Source organism: Colobus angolensis, unplaced genomic scaffold (assembly GCF_000951035.1).
Source record: "Colobus angolensis palliatus isolate OR3802 unplaced genomic scaffold, Cang.pa_1.0 Scaffold155, whole genome shotgun sequence".
NCBI classification, from domain to species: Eukaryota; Metazoa; Chordata; class Mammalia; order Primates; family Cercopithecidae; genus Colobus; species Colobus angolensis.
The window spans coordinates 3,699,921-3,710,226 of record NW_012114655.1 but is presented as its reverse complement, the minus strand read 5'-3'; the positions used below and the strand labels follow the sequence as shown (position 1 = coordinate 3,710,226).

The 10,306-nt window shown below is 54.0% G+C and overlaps 1 protein-coding gene across 1 annotated transcript in view; it reads right to left on the bottom strand.

Annotated features, from left to right (window-relative positions):
• The window catches only part of CIDEA (cell death-inducing DFFA-like effector a), a 23,758-nt gene extending 14,584 nt beyond the window's left edge, over positions 1-9,174 (bottom strand). The window contains exons 1-3 of the mRNA XM_011936621.1: positions 9,077-9,174; positions 1,846-1,990; positions 88-234 (exon numbers count right to left, since the gene is read on the bottom strand). Of these exons, the coding sequence (XP_011792011.1) occupies positions 88-234; positions 1,846-1,990; positions 9,077-9,114 (330 nt within the window). The 5' untranslated portion in view covers positions 9,115-9,174. The remainder of the gene's footprint in view (positions 1-87; positions 235-1,845; positions 1,991-9,076) is intronic.
• Between the last annotated feature and the right edge of the window lie 1,132 nt (positions 9,175-10,306).

Genomic DNA, 10,306 nt, shown 5'->3' with positions numbered 1-10,306 from the left:
GGACAAGTCAGCAGCCAAGTAGGGCGTGAACTTTTGTAGGTAAAAAGTCTACCGAGTAGCTGTTTGGGTGACAGTGTTTTTGCTTACCAGCGTCCACTTCTGTCCTTTTTCCAAGATCATGAAATGCGTGTTGTCTCCCAAGGTCTGAAAGAACTCTTCTGTGTCCACCACGGTGCCGTCTTCCTCCAGCACCAGAGTGACCAGTCCAGTGGTGATGACCAGGGCATCCAGAGTCTAGGTGGGCAACGCATCAGAGAAATGGAGTTTAGCCAGATATTTCCATGTGACCATCCAACGACATTTATTAAGTTACAGTTTTCAGAAGTGTTGGCTGATTCTGATAAAATTTTAATGGTAAAGGTAACCTTGACTTGTGTCTATGACTCAGTCTTTGCTCAGAAGCAGGGAAGTGAAGAATGCCCTTTTTAAGATGCAGACCCACTATGCCGCCCAGGCTGGAGTGCAGTGACTGTTCACACAGACACAACCATAGTGCATCACAGCCTCGAACTCCTGGGCTCAAGCAAATCTTCCTGCCGCAGCCTCCAGAGTGGCTGGGGCTACAGGTACATGCCACTGCATGCGGCCAGGAAGTTAAGATTTTTTTTTTTTTTTTTAGACGGAGTCTTGCTCTGTCACCCAGGCTGGAGTGCAGTGGCCGGATCTCAGCTCACTGCAACCTCAGCCTCCCGAGTAGCTGGGACCACAGGCGCCGGCCACCTCGCCTGGCTAATTTTTTGTATTTTTAGTAGAGACGGGGTTTCACCGTGTTAGCCAGGATGGTCTCGATCTCCTGACCTCGTGATCCGCCCGTCTCGGCCTCCCAAAGTGCTGGGATTACAGGCTTGAGCCACTGCGCCTGGCCGGAAGTTAAGATTTTTAATGGATCTGTCTTCTTAAGATACGTGAGATAATGATTACATTAAATAATATTTGTAATTTCTAAGATTACCTATTTATTTAGATGAATGAAAACAAAACTCCTGCATGTTTGCTGCTGTAAGAGCCACAGCCTCGTGTGCATAGCTGAGCATCTCTCTTGCTTCAGAGACTGCGTCTTGGATGCTTGTTTCTCGTTTCCATGGGTGCCTGAGTCTGAGTTACGCTTCTCTGAGAGGCTGGGATTCTTCCTTGTTTGGTGGTCTAGGACACTGTTCTAGATCCTGGCCTTTACAACTAAACCCAGACTTCCAAAGTCGGCGCCATCCCTGCATCCTCCCTTGTCAAAGAAACAAAGTGACATTCTCCATGAGCGACTGTTTTAAGGTTTTGGCTGTGTACCTCAGTGTTTTATGGTACAGAGATATAATGTTCGCCTTGATCATTTATATCTAACCTTTACTCTCAGGGTCTCTGAGGCCAAGAGAAGGTCTGATGAGTTTCAGTTGCTGTTTCTCCTTCTTTCTTTTCCTCCCCTTTTAAAACCAGCTTTATTGATATATAATTCACATATCGTACAGTCCACTCATTTAAAGTACACAGAGCCTTGGTTTTGGTACGCTCACAGAGTTGGACCACCGTCACCACAATCAGTTTTACGGCACTTTCACCACCCAAGAGAGAAACTGGCAGGCACTTGGGAGGCTGAGGTGGGAGGATCACTTACGCCCAGGAGTCTGAGGCCAGCCTGGGCAGTATGGCAAGACCCTGTCTCAAAAACAGAAAAAGAAAAAGAAATTCCATAACCACCAGCAGTCATTCCCAATTTCTCTCCCCGTTTCCTCCTGGTGGGATGCAGCTTTTCTTGACCTTTCTGTGCTGGCCCTGGCTTAGAACCCAAGACCATGGCCCTGCGTGAGTGCAGGGCGCCCCGTGGACTGGGGGAGGGTGCGGGCTCTGCAGCACCTTGCTGATGAGCTCCTGCAGGCTGCTTGCCATCACCCCACGCCGGCTGCTCCTGTCATGGTTGGAGACCCGGAAAGGCCGAGCTGGGTGCGTGAGCGGGCTGAGCAGGACTCGCTTAGTCTGTGATCCCATAAATGTCAGGGGCCTGAAAATGGAGGTGAAAAGTAAAACTTTTTAAAAAGAGTCTCTCAGGAGAAGTGTGAAAGTATATAAAAATAATGCATTTTTAATATTTGCATCTAAAATAAAGCAATTCAGTGGTTGGGATTACTAAAAATTATATATACACATGTACACATCATTCCAAAGAAGAATCAAGCCAAAAATACAACCATCTTTATTCCTATTTTACTAGAACATCCAAAGTCCTTGCCGACACTCTTTGAGAAGGAATGGTTAGGGAATTCGACTCAAACAAGAAATGAAAATTATATTCTGCAAATATGGATGGGTTTTAGAGATTTAAAAAATCCAAAAGAATGATTTCTAGTGGCCGTGAAGCAGTTACACAGAGTTAGAGATTCAGGACTCTCAGACACCTGCATACAGCTACATGTTTATACAGTAAGGGTGAGCCAGAAATCAATTCAAAAGTGTGATATTGGTCACTATAGCAATCAATGAAGTTTCTGAACTCAACTTAGGATGAACCAAGAACAGCAGAACCACTCTTAGAACTGTGGCTGGAATCACAGGAAAGAAAAGACCCGCAGGGCTTACATCACAGGACACTTTGGAGTAAGTCCTCATTTATCAAAGAATTAATTCAAACATTTACCTTTTTTTTTCCTTTTAGATATAGGGTCTTGCTCTGTTGCCCAGGCATGGTGGTGCATGCCTGTAGTCCTAGCTACCTAGGAGGCTGAGGCGAGGCGATTGCTCGAGCCCTAGGCTGGGGCCACGGTGAGCTGTGATTACACCACAGCACTTCAGCGTGGGCGAAAGGGTGACACTGTCTCTAAAACAAACAAACAAACAAACAAACAAAAAACAGACAAAAAACCTGACAGTAGAGTAACAAACTGGCTCTCAAAAATCGCCTTGTTGAGTTCAGGCTACCAGCTTGATCCCAGTTTCAGGCTCTTCAGAATAATGAGTGTTTGTGCTTTCTCCAGGTGCTTCACCAACAAAGCGCCGGTGTAGAACCAGACCAAGGTCATTGGCGAGAATTTGGTCTGGAGTATCCTTGGCCAGGATGACATCAGGGCCTCATAACTGCTGGCACCTGAGCACTTGCCATGGCCAGCAGCGTGTTAGCAATTTCAGCTCTTGTTAATGTTAGTTCATTTTTGTTTGTTTGTTATTGGAGACAGAGTCTCGCTCCGTTGCCCAGGCTGGAGTGCAGTGACACAATCTGGGCTCACTACAGCCTCTGCTTCCCGGGTTCAAGCAATTCTTCTGCCTCAGGCTCCTGAGTAGCTGGGGTTACAAGTGCCTGCTACCATGCCTGGCTAACTTTTGTATTTTTAGTAAAGAAAGGGTTTTCACCATGTTGTTCAGGCTTGCCTCGAACTCCTGACCTCAAGTGATCTGCCCACCTTGGCCTCTCAAAGTGCTGGGATTACAGGTGTGAGCTACCGCGCCCATTAGTTCAATATTAATTAATATTAACAAATTATCCTCACAACCTTGCAAGGAAAGTATTGCCCCACTTCATGGATGGGAAAACTGAGGCTTAGAGTGGCTTCTCAAAGTCTGCCAGTTGATAAGGGAAAAAGATAGAACCTGATCCCAGATCTGTCCAAAGCCAAGACTTTTTTTGGTTGGGGGAGTAGGTTGGTTTGTTATCCGTCCTCTGAACTTCAAATCTCAAGCAATAAACATCTATCCGGAGTGTCAGGAGGAAGAGCTGCTCTATGGCTGAAAGCGCAGCAGCGCTTTGAGCTCATGCCCTCAACGCCTTTCCCTTTTGGGTAGACAAAGTTGCTACACAATTTGTTTGTTTGTTTGTTTGTTTTGAGATGGAGTCTGGCTCTGTCACCCAGGTTGGAGTGCAGTGGCCAGATCTCAGCTCACTGCAAGCTCCGCCTCCCAGGTTCACGCCATTCTCCTGCCTCAGCCTCCCGAGTAGCTGGGACTACAGGCGCCCGCCACCTCGCCCGGCTAGTTTTTTGTATTTTTAGTAGAGACGGGGTTTCACCGTGTTAGCCAGGATGGTCTCGATCTCCTGACCTCGTGATCCGCCCGTCTCAGCCTCCCAAAGTGCTGGGATTACAGGCTTGAGCCACCGCGCCCGGCCACAATTTGTTTTCAATGAGGCAAACCCGAGGGAAATGTGCTGGGTTGGGGTTCCGGACCTGTCAGAATGACCTACACACCGTTGCCAGGGGCCCACCAGGTCAATGAGAGCCTCGCCCAGCCGGGCTGTGCCCCAACATGGCCCCAGGAGTGGCACCCGGCTTCTGAACTGTCACCTCGATTAAAAGTGTGACACAGGGTTCTCAGTTACACAATGCCATGAACAACACTGCTGTGCTGACACCACGGGGAATTCTCGCACACTCTCACCCCTGGTGACCGGGGGTAGAGGGCGGCGAGGACGGGCCGCGTTACATTTCACATTCAGAACCCTGGAGTCGCCTCCACCTCATCACAGCAGCTGAGACTTAAACGAGCTGAAGTCCCCACAAGGAGAGAGAGAGAAAGGCCCGAGGGCACTGGATGCCAAACCTTCATGTGTGAGAGCTAGCGCCTTGCCTTACCACTCCTTGGGATCCACCTAGGCCTGGGGAAAGCAGGAAGCCAGTAGTCAGGGCAGCAAAGGCTAGACCAGAGTCTGAGCCCAGCACTAGCTTCCACCCAGCAGTGGGCACCTCGGCTCCCACAGGATAGAAGGGCCCGGCCTCAGCAGCAAGAAACACCCTCTCTTCGCCCCCAATACAGGAAGTCAACGCAGTCTTGCACAAGGCTTCTAGCATCTGTCTCACGGGGGCTGGCGGTGCATTTCCTACTTTGACGCAGAACCTATCAGCACGCCATCTATTTACTGACTTAAAGATGCTAGGCCAAAATCAGAGAAATGAGAGAACATGGTCCATGTCTTCCAATGCTAGATGCAGCCCCAGTGATCAAAGGTGCAGCTTTGACCTAGTTAGCCCTGGCCCTGCATTTCCTCATTGGACGAACATGCTCACGCCTTCATAAGCACCTGTGCTCCAGTGACCTGGCCCAAATGATTAATTCCAAGTTCCTGCGGTCTTTACCTGTCTGACAAGATAAGAGCTGGAACCATTTCTGGTTTTCCCTGCCTTCACCTGCCCTCAAGATCGCCACTGTCAGCGAAAAATCACCTATTGTTCTCACCTGTAGCATTTCCCAACCAAGAGCTGGGTCATTGCTGGAGGAAAGGCTGGTGAGGGCACTGAGGACAGGAAATTTATCCCCACCTTCTTGTCAAAGAGGAGGGTGAGTGATTTCTGAGTCAAATTATGTAAAATCAAGACCATGTCATATGTAACACAGAAAGTGGTTAAATGAGATGTTCTGCACGCCAGGCCTACAGGTACCGAATCTGTTGCTACGTGAACAAGCCACCGTCTCCACCCAACTCACCTCCAGCCCGCTGAGTCGAGTCATCTCTATCACTGGGCATCAGCACCGTGCCTAAAGCAGGGCCACTGAGCAGCCCTAGGACCCTGCGTTTAGACACAGCACATGTGAGAACTGCCGCTCCCAATTCCTGTGAAAGTGGGGGCAGACCACCACAGGACACGGAAAGGGAAATAACCGTCTAACAGGGAAGATATAAGGAAACAGGTTGTTTAAGGAAATAGGCTGTTTCAAAGAAATCCAGAGAGGAAAACTCAGACTTCACAGAACGCTGTGAAACGGCGTGTCTTCCAGGAACAGGCAGGAAGGGAAGGCTTTGTGTTCTGCCCTGAGGGAGGTGAGGCCGCCAACTTCCAGAAGTGTGTGAAATACACCAACAAGCCACAGACTGACAGTAGACCTGAACGCTTCTCCAGTAAAACAAACCTGAGCTACACAGAGAATTAAAAAGCTTTCTTTTTTTTTTTTGAGACGGAGTCTCGCTCTACCTCCCAGGCTGGAGTGCCGTGGCCGATCTCAGCTCACTGCAAGCTCCGCCTCCCGGGTTCACGCCATTCTCCTGCCTCAGCCTCCCGAGTAGCTGGGACTACAGGCGCCGCCACCTCGCCCGGCGAGTTTTTTTGTATTTTTTAGTAGAGACGGGGTTTCACCGTGTTAGCCAGGATGGTCTCGATCTCCTGACCTCGTGATCCGCCCGTCTCGGCCTCCCAAAGTGCTGGGATTACAGGCTTGAGCCACCGCGCCCGGCCTAAAAAGCTTTCTTTATATATATATATATGCCACCTGTGGAGGAGAAGGGCTCAGGATTCAGGTCTTCCTCAAAGCGAAATGTTTTGGTGTCATGGGTGAGGGACAGCAGTACAGGTTGTGTAAGATGGTGCCCGGGAATACTCGGGGGGCAGTGATGGCTAACGGAACCCTGCGTCTCATCATTAGGAAGAAAAGGAGGCGCCCACCGTGGGAGGAAGCAGCAGGACACAGGAGTGGGACAGAAGCCAACCAAGCACTGTCGCCAAGCCAAGAGCGGCAGGGAATGCCAAGGAGGGAAGTGTGAGGTCGAGCACAGCCACGCAGAGAAGGGAGGGCTGGGAAACTGCTCCACAGGCCTGGAGAAGAGTCCCTGAGCTGTAGGGACAGCGTCAGAGGGTGGTGGGGTCAATGGCAGGAGGCAGAGAAGCGAGTGCTGCCTCGATGAGGCTTCCTGCTGCCCGGCTCCCCTAGGGCTCTTGGACGTGACATACAGAGGTAGGAGCACACCTGCCCCCAGAAGAACTCGCCCCGACAAGGACTGCCTGGCTCTTGGCTCAGTTCTTCGCAAGCTCCCTAAAAAGGCTTGACGTTATCAAGTTTTCAATACATGACCATGAAGTCTTTGAACACTTTGCAGCTTCATTAAAATAAGAATTCAGATTCAAGAAGCAGAAAGATGAGATTCACTTGTAGCAAACTAATTCCTTACTAATGTCACCAAGAACACTGTGGTGAAATTTGTACTGAAATAGCAGCACCAAACCTAGAGTTCCTTGTTCAAGGAAAGGAAAGATGTGCTGGATGCTATGAAAGCAGCCATTTCACACGAGGTTTATAAGGTATCAGCTTCATAACAACTTCAGCGTTTGGCAGGAATGTTATCACTGGCAGGACACATGAACAGAGCAGACTTTGTCTGTGACCATCAACCTGCACGTGGACCTCCTTGATGTCTGGAGCTTTGCTGTGAGACCTCAGGCTGCTTTCGTCAGGACCAAGGCCCCTAATGATTCCAGCTGACTAACAGATTGTTGGGTTAAGGTTTCACCACTGACTACAAGTACCTGATTTTTAGCAATTGGGCACATTGATTAAGCTCTTTCCTTGGCAAAATGTAGTTACTGATAAAGACAGAGTTATGATATCCTGGACCTGGTTTAAATTAAGGAACCCTGAGAGGAGGCAGAAGTCCAGCAAGAGCACAATTAGCAAACGTGTTAGGACCTGGCCTCTGGCTCTTTTGCCGGGACAGGGTTTTAGAGAAGGGCAGGGAAGAAAAAGCATCTTCCCTTCAACAAGAATTACAGATTGTTTTCTTCCAGTTTAGTTTGGAAACAGATTTCACAGAACGACAGTAGTTCAGCCTGGAAGCAGGTGGATTTCAAAGAACTGCAGCAACCATTCATCCCTCACAGGTGAAGTCACTCCTGGGAGGAGCCAAGCGAGAAGGAATGAGTCCTAGGAGACTCAGCGTTTCCCAATGTTTCATTTGTTAACAGCTCATCAGCAAGCCACTTCCACTTCACACTTGACCTCACGGAGACCCCATACAGATGCATGCTGGATTTTGATGAGTTGTTGTAATAGAGGCAGAAACAGGCTCAGCCTGAATCCTCCTCAGAGGCCACCCAGGATTGGTGAGCGCGGAGTCAGCCCACACCTCCTTCCCTCGTGCACCGGGGGAACATCGGTGTGTTGTGAATTCACTGGATAAGCAGTTGGAAGGAGGCATCCAAACTGCTAAGTCCTCACCTCCTGGAAGTGGGACTGTGGGCTGGATGGTGCTGGAAGAAGGCAAAAGAAACGGGGCCCTGACCTTTAGGCCTAAGCGTGTTAATGGCCAGACACGAAGCCGGAGTTTCTCGGCTCCCCCTGCCACACCGCCCAGACGTGTACTGCGGGCTTGTTGTGAAAGAGAAAGACGCCTCTAACCTGCGGTGTCTACAACAGCGCCCATTTAAGAACCCGGGATCGGAAGCTCATAGATGGCGTGTGGGAGCCGCACGGCGCCCTTTCACCCGTGGAGTCTCCGCCCGCGCGCGCGGCACACACGGGGATCCGGCGCGCTGAACGCCCGACGCCTGCACCTGCGAGCCCGCAAGCGCTTCTCGATCCTTTTTCCACGAACTTCAGAGAAACACGGTCTCCTCTCAGACCTCCACTGGACAGTTGCTGCCACGCAACGACTTAGCGTTTTACCGGGAACTGGCTTGGGTCTGCTGGGATACGAAGATTAACCCACGCAGGGAAACAGCCTGCGCCGCCTGTTGGACCCCGAGCGGGCGCGAAGCGCAGGGCAGACTCCGCAGGGTGCCCCCGGCCCTGGTCCCCGCTGCTCCCCAGGCAGCGTCTCCGCCCTCGGACCCGCAGGCAGCAGGAGCTCTTCTCCCGGCGCCGCCACCCTGGCGGCTCCGCCGGCCGGTCGGGGCCTCTCCTCGGAGACCAGAGCCCGCGCTTCCAGGAGGGGCCAGGCCTGGGCCTCTCCCGCGCCCAGCTCCGCTGCGCTTTCCAGGACCCCGGACGTCCGGTCCCCTCGCGCCGTGGAGGCCTTGCCCGGGGTTCCTGGGACCGGACCCTCTTCTGCGCCCGGGACCGCAGCAGCGGCCGGAGATGCAGAGATGCAGCCGCTCGTCAGCGGTCACCTGGGCTGCGGACGCCCGCGCAGCTCGCGAGAGCCACCCCCGGGACCTGCGCCCGGCTGCGAGAGGGTGAGGAGGCGCGGGACGGGCTCGGGCTGTGCCCGCGGGCGCGGCGTGGGCACCGGCGGGGCGGACGGGTGTGTGCGCGGGGTCGTGGAGCGCGAGAGAACGCGGGGAGCAGGGGATGAGGGGAGCGGGGTGCGCGCGAGAGGCGCCCAGGGCAGGGTGCGGACGGAACGCGAGGCGGCTGGAAGCGCACGGGAGTGCGGGGCTCGGGGGCGCGGGGCACTCGCCTGATGAGGGCTCCTGCGTAGTCCCGGGCGGCCTCCATGGCGCGGATCCCCTCGCCGGCCTGGTGGCCTCGCTGCCAGCTCCGTCTCTTAAAGCGCGGCGGCCCCGCCCTCGCCCGCCCGCCCGGCGAATGCCCGACAGGCGCAGGGGAGGACGTTGGCACCGGCTCCCCACCGCCCAGGATCGCGGCTTCGCGCTCTGGAAGCCCGCGGCGGTCCCCGGCTCCTGCCGCCTGGAGCCGCGTGTCCTTCGCTGCCTCGGGCGGTACCGGGGCCCTTGGAAGCCCAGAGGCTGCGCGGGTGTCTGGTCACGTGTCGGCCTGTTTGGCACTTCTAGGGGTCGGGGCAGTTGGGGTCATCACCAATCCCGGCAGCGTCGCTTTGGCCGCGGAAAGACGGGTGCGTGGATTTTAAACCCCGGCCACGGGTGGGGCGAGTGCGGAGCCGGGTGTGAGCGCCACTTGCCCCCAGCGCTGGAGCCCCCCGGAGCCCAGCCCCAGGCTCAGCGAGCGGCTGGTTCCCTGCGGGGTCTCCGGGGCGCCTGGGCTCCCGCCCGCTGCGCTGCTCTCACGGCCACGGCACCAGCATTGGGGGACAGAGAAGGGCGTGCGGGACGGGAGGGAAGGGAACCTTTGGGCGGCGTGAATTGGTTTTAGCTGCGGTGAGGGACCTTCGCAGAGGGAGGAGGCAGAGAGCGAATCTCGCTGGGGCTGGGGCATTTCCCTGCGCTCGTGGTTGTTCCCATCAGAATGTGCAGTGAGGGCCTTGAGACCGCCGAGGAAGGCGGGCAGTCACAGGGGTTCCCCGAACCCCTCACTGCAGAACCGAAGCGGTGGGCTCTGTGCTGAGGGGTGGGACCCCGGCAGTAAGAGGTGTCACTTTCTGGGTTGGAGGCTTGTTCGGACGTCGTGTCGTGCCCAGCTGCTGACTGCCGCCTGGGAACTGCGTTTCTGGAGCTGCAGCGGGATCCCCGCCGGCTCCTGCTGACCCCACCTGGCTTGAGCAGGCTGGCCTGATCTCTTTAGACCTGACCCTGTGCCTGCCCTCTTCCTCGCTGGCTCTCAGAAAGTGATCAGCAAGCCTTGTGACTTCCAGGACTGTTGGAGCCAAAGGCAATTTGCCTTCCAGAGTCTGGGACTCCGCCTGCTGGGAACCCCCAGCCCCAGGCTCACAGGGGCAGTTTCCCCCAGAGGCACTGGGCCAGACACAGCCGTGGGAGGCCATTCACTGCCC